We start from the raw sequence: 15,675 nt of genomic DNA, 5'->3' as shown, positions 1-15,675 counted from the left end.
GAGCTCCACTCCTCTGGTTGGAAGTGAATCACGAGGTACAGCCTCCCACCCTATGGGAGGAGCAGGCTCTCAGCTCCCTCTCGCAGCTCCGCCAACTGCACACTTGATAACTGGGACTTAGAGTATCCCTTTTGCAAGGGGAGGAAGATCATCTCTTCAAGCTGCTCCTTCCCTTTCCCTGTAACTGATTCATGCACTGCCCTCCCTTTCTCTCCTGACAGGTCCCCACCCTTGGCCAAGCATGCTCTAACCTGTTTTGTCTCTCATTGTGCTCTCAGTGGAAATGCAGATGTTGAAACTTGTTCCTGCTTGAATTTTGTTCCAAATCAAACATGCTTCTCAGTGGCAGCTATAATGAAATACATATATCCCAAGTGGGTAACGAGACTTGGCCAAGAAACTAATTAATCCTTGAAACATAGCTCCTGTTTAGCATTTCCTGGGAGCCTGGGCTCTGCTACACTGGCATCCAGCAGGGAATCCAAACCACCATCTTTTTGTTATCACAGGACCATAGTATTTGTCTGAAACTCAGCAGGAATCTTAGCACAGTTCACATCATTAGATACCACAAGAGCAATAGCTCATATGGTCTTTTAGCATCTCCCTGTAAATTCCTCATGGAAGGGACAGTGCAAATCAAGTCTGAGTCTGGTGCAGTGTGAACAAAGATACTGTCCACATGCCACATAGTTGGGGAGTTGTTAATTCCAGTTTTCCCAGAAGTATCATTAAGTTACTTTTGGAAAATAACAATACAGACAAACATTAATATGGGATTTAAAACACTGTGTTAGAAATGCACCCAGACCACAGAAAAATCGTCCACAGGAGGAGCACAGAAGTCCCCAGACTACAAGCCAGTCCTCCCCCACCTCACTCATCCCACTTACCCTGGAGCTACTGAACTCCACAGAGGCTAACCAGAGAATGATGTTAAAGCACAGGATGAAGAACTGGCTACATAGCTGATCTCATCAGTTTGTCTTTTATCTGCAAGTCACAAAAACCCAGTAGATTAAACTGATCCAGGCTAAATTAAGTCATCAAAACATTAAATGTCTACTCTCAAATAATCAGCAGGCTATAGTCAATGGAGATAGACAGCCGTGCCTAAGTGTGAACCAGCACATTAAGACACTGGGTTCTAAGTCATCTGGGATGAATCACGTCCCAAAGGACTATCACTCCCTATCGACTGCAGCTAGAGTGAGATGACTAGTTTGGATGAGCTGTCTGTCTGGTCCTTAGACTGCTGAAATCAGAACAAACTCTTACTGGGACTGCACAAACTGCAAGAACAGAAGAAAAAAACACATTTGATTAGAAAATTTGAGTTGCCTGTCAAGAGCTGTGCTGCAATGTAGCCAGCAGCAAGCAGGAGCAGAGTTTGCCGCTGCAGATAATAGATCTAGGACAAAATTGTAACAAAGCTGCTGAAAGGAAGTTTATAGGTGTGAATAAGCGTTAGAGCAGTTTAAAGAATGATATTAACTTAAAATGGTGAGGTGAATAGTTAAATTAAATGTAAAGAAATTTAGGGGGAAAAGGAAGGAAGTAAAGAAGGAAAGAAGGAAGTAAAACATTTGATGGTTCTTCTCAAGGTGCTCTGTCAGGGTGATAACATTGCCCTAGTGATAACATAAAAAAGGGCAAAATCACCCTTATTTTTGCCTTTCTAAAGAGCTAAAATGAGCATAAACTTTTAAAAGAATCACATAAAGGCTGAGGTTGGAAGGGACCTCTGAAGATCATCTATTCCAACCACCCTGCCAGGCAGGATCACTTACAGCACATTGCGCAGGATAGCATCCAGGTGGGGTTTGAATATCTCCACAGCCTCACTGGGCAACCTGCCCCAGTGCTCTGTCACCCTCCCAGTAAAGAAGTGCCCCCTCATATTCAGCTGGAACCTCCTGTGCTTTGGTTTGTGCCCATTGCCTCTCGTTCTGTCGCTGGGCACAACAGAAAAGAGACTCCATCCTCTCAACACCCTCTCCTCTGATATTTATATATATTAAAAGGTCATTAGGTGTGTGTTTTCTGCTAGATAAGCAACTGCTTCTGGTTCTAGAAGGAGATTTCCACTGTCTCCAGCTAATGTTTGGTTGCGACCTGCTCTCCCTCCAGTAATTTCTCATGGACATCAGCACATGAAAGCAACTATGGTGTAAATCTCTCCATCCAAGCTTGTCAGCTTGGGCTTCTTCAGTGTTGGTCAGTGGAAAGAGGCAAAGCTTTCCTGGGAGTCAGCTCACGCTGCAGCAGACATCTGAAGCAGGTAAGATGAAATGTACCATGAAGGTATTTCTTTGCTGAAGAGGAGAGCTCAAGTTGTCCAGGTAAGTGACAGAGGTTTACCACGCAGACATCTAAAATTAGATGAGATATATCCTGTTCCTGTCTGGGAAACAGGTGTCTATAATTGGTACTCCTCAGTCTGATCAGCCAACACAGGATGTGGGAATCACATCAGATAATTTCTGCCAGCTAAAAGGATCTTATCTGGAAGTGTTGTCTACACACTTTCTGCAATCAGAAAAGGGAAAACTCCCCTCTGGCTAAACATGCATACTGATTCCCACTTCCAAGTGGATGTCTCTAGACAGCTGTACCTGGGCTCAGTCAGGATCCGAGCATTAGGCAATACCTCATGCTCTACTACAGATGTTCTTGGAGCTCACCAAACATAAACACCTTGCCAGGACTTTCCATAAAATGTACCTGCCACTTCCTCTTCAAGCACAAGTGGAAGGGAGCCTGCCTCCTCACTCCCTAATAGCACAGGTCTTGGAGACCATGCACCCAGGAACATAGGAAGTCCAACATCCTTCTTTCACCTCTGTTTCAGCACTGAAATTCACACCCTCCACCACAAAACATCATGGTGTTCAAACACACTTATCTATAGGCATTTCTGGAAATTCATAAAACCCAGAAATGTTCCACTGAGGAGGATTCAGTGGCCAGATATATTACAGCTAGATGGGAAAAGCCTGAGTTTTGGTCACTGCTGCTCTGTGCTGAAAACAGCAAAAAGCACATTCAGATGTCTTTTCCTTTTCTCCTTCCAAAGGAAATACATAGAAATGGAATTGGGCACTGTAATGTCAGTGGGCCTAGTTATCAGCAGGAAGAGGATATGAAGGTAAGGATGTGAGACAATGACCAAATCCACACAGGATGCCCCACTTTGACAGGATGTGGAGCAGCCCAGGATACAGGCAGGTGGGATGAGGTATGAATATGAGCCCAGCTCACTCCTTTTGCCAGTGACGTAACCATTAATGAAAGCTTTGCATTTGCAAGACTCCTTGCTTCCTAAATATGCATGGAGGTGGCTCTTACCTCCTTGAAGAGCTGCAGTAGCATGCCAACACCAACAGGATCCAGCCTCAGCAACATGTTGCAGGGTCCTCTTACATGAAACACCTGCACAAGAACAGGGCTGTAGATATTTCTGTTTACACCAGTCCATCCCAGGTCCCTCAGGCAGGTCTGCTGCCACATCCCCTAAAGATGCTGGGTGCAGCCACTGAAATGCACTAGAAAACATGGGATTGTGCCTATGTGAGCTCCTGCTCTGCATTCCCAGTGGAAAGATGAGGCCCAAACTTTTCTTCTGCCCCACAAATGAGCAGAGCAAGCTGCTGAGCAGGTTTAATGACTGTAAGCAAAACAAGTACTCCCTCAACATGTTCAGCAACTTCAAGAACCTATGTAGGATGTGCAGGACGGTTAAATACACCTGAAGAAGGGAAGCAGGAAAGAAAATCTCACCAGAGGAGCCTGGGAAGGATTGTCATGCAACTGGCCCAACACAGCACAGAAGGTCCACCAGCACCAATGGGCAAAACTCCTCTGCAGGCACAGAAGAGAGGTGGACACTTCACAAGCACAGCACAATTGTCTAAAGCAGTAGAGCCTAGCACTCTCGTGTTGAGCGTCAGGGTCTTTCCCATGTCCTTGCCAATTTTCTCAGGCTCCTGTGCAAGCTTTTGACCTCTCCTCAGCCTCTCGGACCTTCATGAAAAGACAGACAGTGCTGAAGCCAGGCTGTGCAGATGCAATATGCCCAAAGGTGGAGATATTGCTCCCCAAGGCATGCTGCAGTGGTAGTACTGTCATCCCAGCTGCTAGAAGAGGTGTTAAGTCTGCCCTTAGATCACCAAAGGCCCAATCAAGCCTGACGCAGCACTGCTGTGTCAGCTGAGAAACAGACACAGAAGTTTTGATTGAAGTTCAATGTATGAGAGACTATACGAGAGATGAAACAAAGAGCGGCAAATGTGAAGAGGCAGATGGGGAGGGCAGAATCCTATACATTTGTGGCACAACTGTACTAAGCAGAAGAGTTAGAAACACACTCGGTAATTTCTAGGTATTATTATAAACATTTACCACTCCCAACATTGTTATTTTCACCTTCCTGGAAGAAGCCACACACAGTTCAGTTTCAGAGCTCAAGATGGGTGATGAATTGCTCAGCATACCTGTGCAGTGGATCAGGAAACTTCTCCACTCACAGCAGTACTTCAGCACATCTCTGGGATGTACAGAACCTGTTACACGCTCAGGATTAAACTTGTCCTGGAGAACGCTACAAGTAAACTGCACCAGGTCTACGCTGATAAGAATTTCTGAATGAAGATCTCCTTTGTAAGGCTCAAAGTATCAAAGAATATGGGTGTGGGTCACCAGGGTAAGTCTGTACTGGTATGGCTCCTGCTGCTTCTCAAAGTGGTGTCATGCAGAGGTGCATACCTCAGGGACCACGCTTGCAGAACTAGTCACCATCCTCTCCCAGCTGATGGTTCTCCTCCCATGGCTATTCTTCATCTACTCTACATTCATCCAATATAAAGCTCGAGTGGAAAAATTTGCTCTTTGTCTCCAGTTTCTGCTTACCTTATTTGCCAAACCAAAGGCAGTATAAATGAGACAGGTCAGTGGTTAAATCCCGCTGCTATGTCAGGAGCCACAGTTCTGCCCTGAGGGTTTGGTGTGGCAGGAACATGACTAAAAACTACACTTTGTGGAAGGTGAGGACAGGTCTCAGAAATCTGGGAAGTGGTAACTACATTTCAACAGGGCTGAGACACCTGGACATCATCAAGGATGTTTGTGCTCTTAGTGTATTTAACTTTAACTGTATTGAGAAGCAAGAGAAAACTATTAGATAGGAATACAACAAAGGGGTGTGAACACAGAGACACAGGTAATGACATGAGCTGCAGAAAAACATGTAACCACAAAAAAAAAAATTAGGCATCCAATGGTATCAGATGATTGCTCTGCACCCCAAAATGTCTCCAAATATTACTCTGGAGTAAGGGACTTCCCAAGTTTGACCCTGCAGGCAAAAACATGAACTTACATTACTACTGGTGCACAGGAGCAGAGAGGGAAAGGAGGACACCAAGGGTTGGCCTTCATTTTCTGCTTGCAGTAACAAGGAAGCCACAATAACCTAGCTGAAATAATGAGTGCTTCTGAGAGTTTGCGTCTCAGGATTTTTAGCCACAGCTGGGAGAGCAATTCCTTTGAAATAACCAGCAACATCCGAATTCTGTATATGATTCAGGATATCACAGGTTGGATGATAAAATGCTCAACATAGCTCCTTTCAGAGGAAGTGGATTTCCACATATATAAACCTAAACCTCAGTAAGTGTCCCCATGCTGAAGCAAAAAAGAATTGTCCATAAGCAAAATACCATTGATGATTCCCTTTGCAAAACCCGGAAAACTGGAAAAGATGGCCTTTGCAATATTTTTTTAAAAGAACTGTGTTTTGCTGCACTTGGAGCAGTTGTGTACACAGGAATCACTTAACTGCTACCCACTGCTCCTGTAATGCTTGCAAGGTGCAGATTTTGCTACTGGAAATGTACACTCTCTCAAGGACTCTCAAGTCTGGTTGTAAAGATGTCATAAGATGTAGGCAATGGCATATTTCTAGCCTACTGGCATGCATCAAGAGTAAGAGGAGTCATTTTACATCCAAATGCTGTCTCCAGGTCATTAATGTCTGGGAAGCAAAGTCCTGTGTAGTCTTCCATGTATTTTTCCTCTCTAAAAAAGATCACTCGTTTCATACATTTTCTATCTTCTAGGTCTGTAACAATCTTCTAATGTCTTAATGTGCCCCACATGGTTCTGTCCAAAACACATTGTGACTGCTGGCTCAGCTCTGTAACAGAGGGGTGGTTGAAGGTATTTTCTGGAGCAAGCAAAGAACCATGATCATAGGTCTTTCTATTCTCATATTAATAAGCACAAAAACAGATGCCAACAACCACAGTCTGGCACCATATTTCTGAAGCCTCCTGCCCATAAACTTAGGAAAGCTTTAGTTTTGACCATTTGGCTGTTCAATACCCATGCTCCTAATGGCACTGCCATCCACAGACTAGCAGTCCCACGACTACTACTGATTTGCTGGCTCTGTAGCATCAGTGCAACAGACACTGCACAATCTCTGACCTGTGTGCAGCACCATGTCCTTTGGGTTGGGTGGTGTACACCCAGTCCTGTGTTCCCATGGCATGAATAACATGAGTCCAGGTTTAAATTACATAGCAGGAAAGGGGTTAAAGTTTAAATGACTGTTTTGTATATGAATTAATGTATGTAGCTTTGAGCCAAAATATCTACCATTAATTTTTCCACCTATTTCAGGAGCAGTAAGATACACAAAGTAAAGTTTATTTTGGTACTTGGTATACTTCACTCCCATTAAAAATAAATTAATCAGCAAATTCCTACACAGCTCAGCCTTCTTTTATGTAAATACAACCCAGCTGTAATGAATTACAAGGTGTTATTATCTCACATACACTGTATAATACTTCACACATAAGAGGTTTCTCTGCTTAGCTCAGCTTTCAACAAAAGCATCTTAAATAAACTGCAAGCAAGTTGTTTGGTCTGTAATGTTTTCACAGAGAAGGGATACACCTCACACATAGAGGGTTTCTTTACATGACTCATTTTATAACAAGTTAAACTGAGGAAGTTCGGCTTGGAAAAAAAATAACAAAATGCCTTTTTTGTATAGAGAAGGTTCCTTAAGTGAAGGCTAAAAAAAATGCAGACCAGTGTTTGAGAGCCTATTTTCAACATCCCACTGCTCTTCACACAGAGGAGGGATGTCAACTATTCAACAAAACGTACAATATGAAGAATACAATGTCATAAAGAACAGTCACAGCCAGGCACAGTCACTCTTTCAGCAGAAATAACATTTCATCAACTAAGAATCATCCTCCTCCACTTTTGCTTAATAGTGTTATTAGGAATACACCCTAATATCATAGGGCTTATTCTTATCAAAGTCACGTATGGCCCAGAAAACACATACACATCATTTTTACCCAGACTGGCATTTATTACAGACTACAATTTTAGACATGAGAGAAATGAAAACTGTTTTTGTCACTGACCTGGAAATAGCCTGGTGAACCATCCACCTACGCAGTACACCTCAGCCTCTGCTGATTTAATCAGTGGAGCTATTGCTCCCGTAATTACTGTGTTGGGGTAATTTGCTTGCACAGCCATATAAACTTTTAATTGGGGTTGACAGCTCTTGTTGAAAAACCCTGGACCACTGCATTGGGAGTGGAGGGCAGCACAGTCCTATCCCATTAAGAGCCATGGACAGAAACATAGATGCTATTTTCATGAAGAAATTCTTATACCACAGCTCTCAAAAGAATATGGAAATATCAGCATGGCAGAGCTCCTCTGAAATACCAAGTGCTCTGAGGTAGCTTTTAGCAACTGCCCAGCCATGTTTCAGACTTTTTTTCCTCATTAAGATGGTTAGAGTTAGAGGATTACTGGGGACCATGCATTATTCTTTGCACCTCCTATTCCTGTGCAAAGAGTTCCTAAAAAGGATTTTCATGGAAAATCCTTCAGAACCTGATAAAGCAATTCTTAACTCTATTAAAGCAAAAATGGACCATGCCATCTTGATATCAGGCTTTTAGAATATATTAACATCTAATATGCAAAGCTCAGATTTGTATTAACAACCATTCAGTAAGCAAAGGAACACCGTACAGTCTGTATGTAGCAGCTCTCTAAATGAGGCAAAGGACAGAAATGGCTTCTGGAGATAATTATAAGTCATGGTAAAACATCTGTTTTCCCAAAGATGGAAGGCAGGTCTTGCAATTTGTCTGCAAGGACCAGGCAGTGCCATAAAAAGAACACAGGTTCCCAAACCAACTAGCTTTATTCACAGGTGAATATTCAGAAGAGTAAGGCTGTCCAATTTGCTATTCAGCTACCACAGATAAGATATCTATTTAAATACGCTCTTTTTCAACAGCAGTTTTCACTTCCTGACCTCACAGCCTCTGCCTAGTTCAATTTCAGGCATGTTTCCCAAGCTGGTTTGAGAGATGCTCTCAGAGTCCTTCGTCATTGTAAACAGGGGAAAGGGGCTTGAGGATGCTGCGGGCGTTGTCCTCCACAAGAGGCCTCCAGCTCACCTCACCCGTCAACAGCAGGTCCTCCCCGCTCAGTGCATCCAGGTGCTGCACCTGCAAGAGACAGGGTGTTAGTGCAAGGCATCCTGACACTCATTAAAGGCCCTCAAGAGCTACGCAAACACGCTACTTTCTGGTATACTTTGCCATTTGTGAGAGGTACACTGAAAAAGATTTATGACTGCTTAAGCATTACAGGCAGGCTAGGAGATAAGTATCTGCAGATCAACTGGAGTTAACTGCGCAAGGTTGTCTAATTCCTTAGCTAATGCTTCCTCTGAAAGTTTGGCAACAGGACAAAGATGCAAAATAACATGATTCATTTCATCTTCCAAGCAGTTAAGTCAAATGACACACTGCTAGTACCATTATCTGCAAGGAGTGCTCTCATAAAAGTGGTTTCACATAGACCAGGGCTTTTCACTGTAGGAAAAAACCTGACCAGCAGGGAACTTTTGAGATTTACAAAAACGCACAGGCTGATGAAGGAGATGAACAGGGAATGAACTCACATTCTTACACTACAAGAAATAATTGGCATCAAATGAAATTTCAAGGTGCAACGCAAACAAAACATTTAAGCAAAGTACTATTGTCACATAACATAGCGTTAACACATTGTAAATGCCATGCTTGCTGCCATAAGACATTGCAAGCACTGGGGTGAGGGAAAGGAACTAAAAAGCCCATCAAGAGGCATTAAAAATTAGAAACACCACCTCTGGCTCAGGAAGCCTGAGCATAGATTGCTAAGAATCAACCAGGGAAGTAGCACACACACTTGCCCTGTTGTTACATTCTTCTCTGCGCATCCAATAATAGCCACTGTTAAAGACAGGATCAGCAAGAACACATGTGAAAGACATCTTACATAAGGGATTTCCAATGTTTACTAGCAATAAAAGATAATCTGAGAAGGAATTTCTCAACAGAGGAAATACATCCATGGCAACAAGGATCAGACTGAAGAGCCACCTAAGCACAACATCCTGTTTCTGACAGTCCATAGCAGATTCTCCAGCAGGAGTTGAATACAATGCATGAATGCAATGTTATTTTCTTTATTTTCCCTCCCTCACAAAATTTGTTAGTACAGAGATTTTGAGCTTCAGGTTGTTGCTCTGCATTTATTAACCCTAGACAAATTTCTCTTCGATAAGACTTGCCAGTGACATTAAAACCCATGTACAATTTCGGCATCCCGAGCAACCTGTGGCAACCTGCATTCAGCCTTTCCTTGCTCTATTGGGCTATGTAGCAAGGTTTTGATAGTGTGGGGGGCTGCATGGGCAGTCCCTGTGAGAAGAGCCCAGGAGCTACCTCATATTAGAAAAGAGCCAACTCCAGCCAGGGGACCCAAAAGGGCCCACTGGTGGCTAAAGTGAGCAATGCTGTTTACACCCCCAGAGAGCACAATGATGAAGGGAGAAAACAAAACAAAACAAAACAAACAAACAAAAAACAACCCTGCTGCACAGCAGCAGCTGTGAGAAAGGTGTGAGGAAATGTAGAGAGAACCCGTAGCCACCAAGACCAGTGCAGAAGGAGGGCAGGAGGTGCTCCAGGTATGGAGCTGAAGCTCGCCTGTGGAGAGACCCATGGTAGAGCAGGCTGTCCCCCCGCAGCCCATGGGTATGACAGCAGAGCAAATCTCCATGCTGCAGCCCATGGAGGAGCCCCATGCAGGAGCAGGGGATCTGGGGTGAGCTGCTGCCCGAGGGGGACCCACGCTGGAGCAGTTTGCTCCTGACACATGGACCCCATGGTACGGAGCCATGTGGGAGCAGTTCTTGAAGAGCTGCTGCCTGTGGGAAGCCCATACAGGATCAATTTGGGAAGGACGGCATCCCGTGGGACAGATCCCATGCTGGAGCAGGAGCAGGGAGTGACCATGAAGGAGCATTGGAGACCAAGCATTAGGGACTGACCACAGCCTCCATTCCCCATTCCCCTGTGCCATTCAGGGGAGGTGGTAAAAGGGGGTGAATGGGAGAGAGGTGTTTTTATACTTTGCTTTTAGTACTCACTGCTCTAGTCTGTTAGTTGCAGGCAATAAATTACATTAAGTTCCCTACTTTGAGTCTGTTTTTACCCTTTATGAAAATTGGCAAGTGGTCTCCCTGTCCTTATCTCAACCTGTGAGCTTTTCTTCTATCATATTTTCTCCCCCTGTTCTTTTGAGGAAGAAGAGTGAGAGTGCAGCATGGCAGAGTTTAGGTATGTGTTGGCGTGAAACCACCACACCCACTCACCTTCCATACACCTTCCAGATTTCAAAAACCTATTCTTTCACCCTATTTTTCAGGCAAGTGATTATAGTGATTATGTGTTTTGTTCAGTCCCTTAAGTTCAGTATCAGAAGATAACATGGGCCCAGAAAAAAGGAATACAGGTTTGCTTTCAATCCTCTGTGAATTTCTCTGTAGTTATTTTTCATCAAACCACAATGAATATCAGTCAGTTTTTATGGTTTTACTTTTTCTCTAAAAAATAATCAACATTAAAAAAGTGATATTGATAAGGAGAAATGAGCTACATATTATGCAAGCAAAAATAAACATTCAATATACAAACCAAGAGAATGAAGAGAATTCACGTTATGAGCTGTAGCATACCTGTTTGCGCACATACTCTACGAGTAACTCCAGATGCCGAGGGTCCTCGCAGTTCCTGTTAAAAAGGTTTCTCCAAAGAGCTGCTGCCAGAACGTGATCATCAGACAAAATTCCCTAAAGTATAGAGGTGAGTTAAAAATTACTTGCCAACTGACAATATTAGATGCCTCAAAGCCCACAGCAACATATAAAAAGGCATCAACATCACTCCTTTTACAGAACGGAGAACAAGCCTGGCCTTAAATTAAGTAACTTGCAGAGCAGTCTGTAACAAATATTCTGGCAAATTAGTCTGGAAAAAAAAGCTAGGTTAGGATATTCCTAAATGCAGGAGCTAATCACTGCATTTCTGTTATGAAAACTTTACCACAAAGATTTTGGCTTTACAAAGAAGACAACACCACCTTACAAAATTTTGTGAAGACCACGACAATTGGAGGACGTATAATTCTCCAATTACGTACTGGAGGAAAAGGATGCATAATATGATGTCACAGAGAAGTAACGAGGACTTTGCTATTTTGCTTTGCTTTTATGTTTTTCATACTAAATGAGAAAAAGAGAACTCTTCATCAAGAACTATCTAGATATTCCATTAAATCTAATATTAAATTTGGCTTATAGGAGAATCACATCCATTAACACCTTTTCTATAAATTCTCTCCAACTTTTGTTGTCTTTTTAGATTACGTGGTGTTCTCATCACAGTACATAGTATCATAATTCCTGCCTCTGCTGACAACATTTGCCAAAGGAAAGAGTGGATAAGAGGTCAATATTTGTCGTTAATTTAATTAGACATCTTGTTTCCAAAAAGACTGTCAACAAAAAGAGAAAAAAAAAAAAAAAAACAGACACAGACACATCGTGGCAACACTTAAAACTAGATTAAAGACTCACATTCATAACACTGTCCAAAACTCTGAAGTTTAAATTTAAGAGACATTAATAATGTATTAATAATGCAAAATAACCACATGAATGCAAATACCACCCCATGAATAAGAGCATATGAAGAACAATATCCACTGAAGGGAAAAAAATAACTACTAAAAGAGCTGGTGCAATTGGATTTTCTCCTTGGAAATCCCACAGATGCTTATGCACAGTGATACTGTTGCCTCCCTATATTGATCAGATACTTCCTATAAATACTTCCACATTTACACGTTCTTTATAAATGCTCTATTTACTCTCGAAGGATAGCTGAATACAATGGGACTCAAAGGAAGAAAATTATTTATTGACAGCAGGGACATTGAAACAGAACAAAGAATATTCCTTCTTCTATGTCCAATGGTTTAAATCAGTATGTCAGGTGCTTTCTTTTTTCTTAAAAAGGCATAAGATTATCACCAAGAAGTCTGCTTACAGTGTAACATTTCTCCAACAATACATATAGCAAATGCTTTACCCATCTGCAATATTCTGTGTTCAGTGACTTAGTTGGGTCTATTTGTTCTTGCACATTTCTCTGAAAACATCCTTCTTACCTCATCATATCCAAATAGAGCTGCATAGAAATTTTCTACCATACTTCTCAAATCTTCCTTTAGAACAACAGAATTAATCTGAAAAATAAAGCAGAAAACCTTCTGTAGGGGATCTAAAGAGGTGATGAAAAAATTATTATCAGTAGGAAAAGAAGAAAAAGCGCCTTGACCAATGTAAGTTAGAATTTGTCTGTAAGAAATGATATTCCTATAGTTAAAGATTTTAGAACAACGTGTAACGCAGCTCAATTAAGTCTGTACACAAAAGAAAGACAAAGTCAAGGTTATGGCTATAAAGTCAAGGAATGGCAGAAAAATCCTCAGCCACCAGTGCTGACACAGAGCTACATGAACAGAGGAAAAGATACAACTGGGTGAAGAGTGAAGGCAAGGCTGTTCTCTTTCAGTAGCACTACAGAATAAGATAATGAAGACTCCTCTGCATTTTAACTATTAAGCTGCATTGTCCTTTTTTTTTTTTTTTTTTTTTTTTTTCCCTAAAGCATGGGCCTCAGAGCTGGGCATCCTGTCACAGTAGAAATACCATAATACTAAAGATAGCATCCCTACCACTTCTTACTATTACTTCTCAATATTGACTTGTACATTCGGGAATCACATGAATTCTGTTCTTACAGCATCTCAGTAGAAACTCAGATGCACTAGTTATTCACTATGACTGAATTTCTTTCAGTTTGTGATGACACAGGTACTTCCCCTCATGCTGTGTGACTCAGTCTAAGTTCCACACTGACTTTTAACTAAATTTAACAATTGCTTAAATATTTGCTGGTTATAGCCTAAGCCACTCATTGGCTTGCAGAACTAACCCCTACATGAGATTAAGACAGAACAAAAGGAGATCAGTAGAGAGAAGGTTGAAATAACTCTGTGCACCTCCCTCAGGCAAACCATCTACTTCTTTTGCCTGTATTTTTTTATTTCTATCAACAGAATGGTTTAATAAGCAGTTCTTCTCCTGAGGGTTGAGCTATGCTTCCATTGGTTTTTGTTTGTTTGCTTGTTCTTGTTTTAAACAGACCTCACACGCAAAGATAATTATCTTAATACCTGCATACTAGCAGAATACTCATCTATGAGACTGCATCTTGGTGGCAGGTTTTATAAAAAACTGTCAACAGGAATACAGGGTAGTCAATTCTACAATGGACTGAGCATTACTGCTTTTTGATGTACAGCTTATTCACAAGGCTACAGAAAAGCTGTGAAAACTTTGCATATTTAGTATCTTAATACTTATGAAAATATGAGCCATGTCCTAAATTCTTAGCATCCTTAAGGGTACTCAACTTGGTGCTTATGCAACAGCTTTTCTATCAAAATGTGAATTAGTTTTTGCCACACTAGCAAATCTCCAGTTAAATATTCTTCCATTAAACCACTATCTTTTTTCATCAGTCGATTTTTATAGAAATGCATATAGGGCAAACACAAGGAAAATTCCTTTTATGTCAGTTACTCATATTTTCCCATTAATTTAAGCTATTAAAATTCATGCAGATATTTTATAGGCTATCAAGATTTGGTGACTGGTTATTATTGAATGTTTAAAAAAAAGAACTAACCATAAGAAATCAGAGGGTTAAATGATGACTGCAACTTCTGTAATGACTTAATTAAATTTTTATTGAGTACATAAACTATGATGTCATTTCTACCCAACCATGCTCAAACTTTCTGTGTATGTCAGAGATCGTGGTTTTTCTCAATAGAACATACTTCTAAATAAGCTGCACTTCTACAGCTCTAATAAGGGGGAGCAGGTCTCATGTAACACACTCAATAAATTATCCTTCCATTTTTAAACAAACAAATTCCATGAGTTATTATATATTTGCCACGCACTTTTTATGACATAATAAAAATGTTACCTCAAGGATTACTTAACACATACTACAAATGTTACAGCAGGCAACTGCAAGGGGCAAAGAAAACAAATAGTCCCATTACAGAGACAAGTCCTGGACTATACTTCCCCAGGGAAGCAGCCCTCTATACTAAAAACAAAGAGCAACAGCTTTAAGTTAGCAAGAAACAGATTGATGAAGGAGATAACCAAGTTAAACAAACATGGCAATAAATACATCTTAAAAGACAAACAGTTTAAAATATAAAATGTGACTTTGGGGATGAAGCAGTATCTTAGCAATAAAATTATGTTTAAAGGAATACTGCAGCTTCTGAAGAATACAACAGCAGAGGTTAAGTACAAACACCGCAGGAAAAAAAAACAAAACACCTTTATAAAGTATGAAAAATGAGAAAATCTAAATCACGGTTTGTTGGAAATGCTTCCTCTTTTCAAACTTCTACATATTCTTACCACTACCAAGTTTCATGATCTGGCTGGTCATGATTCTGCTGACTCTTCCACAGTTCATTATTAAGAACAAAAAATGCTAGACAACTCCAAGCGAGTAATTGCTAATAACAAGAAAAAAAATCCGTAACATCTGGAGCTCTTCTAGGGACTTCAGCCCTTTGCCTTCTTTGCAACAATCCATTGTAGAACTGTCACCAGAATAAATGAACCATCATCTAAATTAACATACAGAACTACCTTAGTTCATATATATTTTATATATATGTGTATATATGTATTTTTTGTACATCTTTCTACTACATTGCAACTTTTCATTAAAGCACTCTGTGATCCCACATTCTGCCTGCCAAACTACAGCGTGCACACTGCATTTTCGTTACTATATTGCAATGAGAAATCTTATCTTCAGCCTCAAGTTCAATATGCATCATTTAACAGCCAGATGCTGAGTATTACTGCTACATCAGGCAGTTTACTATATCAAATCCCAGTTAAGGGTTCGTATTCTAACAAAATTTCTAGGAAAGTAAGAGCAGACTGTTTCATTGTGTACACTATACATGTATGGAACTATCACACATAGAGGTGTACAGTTAAAAAGAAAGGTGCTTTAGGATAAGCCTATACTAATCTCTGGTTGGATGGAGAATCTTCTTTCATAATCAATCTCCTCTCCATCCCTCCCTACCAGCTTTGGTTTACACTGCAGAGAAGTCTGTCTC

At 41.1% G+C, this 15,675-nt stretch overlaps 1 protein-coding gene across 3 annotated transcripts in view; it reads right to left on the bottom strand.

Moving 5' to 3' along the window:
• Nucleotides 1-7,369: 7,369 nt before the first annotated feature.
• The window catches only part of UQCC1 (ubiquinol-cytochrome c reductase complex assembly factor 1), a 50,515-nt gene continuing 42,209 nt past the window's right edge, over nucleotides 7,370-15,675 (bottom strand). For all 3 annotated transcript variants that reach the window (XM_084538325.1, XM_084538326.1, XM_084538324.1), the window contains exons 8-10: nucleotides 12,610-12,687; nucleotides 11,117-11,230; nucleotides 7,370-8,555 (exon numbers count right to left, since the gene is read on the bottom strand). In XM_084538325.1, coding sequence (XP_084394451.1) covers nucleotides 8,421-8,555; nucleotides 11,117-11,230; nucleotides 12,610-12,687 — 327 coding nt within the window. In that variant the 3' untranslated portion in view covers nucleotides 7,370-8,420. The remainder of the gene's footprint in view (nucleotides 8,556-11,116; nucleotides 11,231-12,609; nucleotides 12,688-15,675) is intronic.

Source organism: Aythya ferina (assembly GCF_964211825.1).
Source record: "Aythya ferina genome assembly, chromosome: 16".
In the NCBI taxonomy this organism is placed as follows: domain Eukaryota; kingdom Metazoa; phylum Chordata; class Aves; order Anseriformes; family Anatidae; genus Aythya; species Aythya ferina.
Note: the sequence above shows the minus strand (reverse complement) of the source record. Positions and strands in the feature narration are given on the sequence as shown.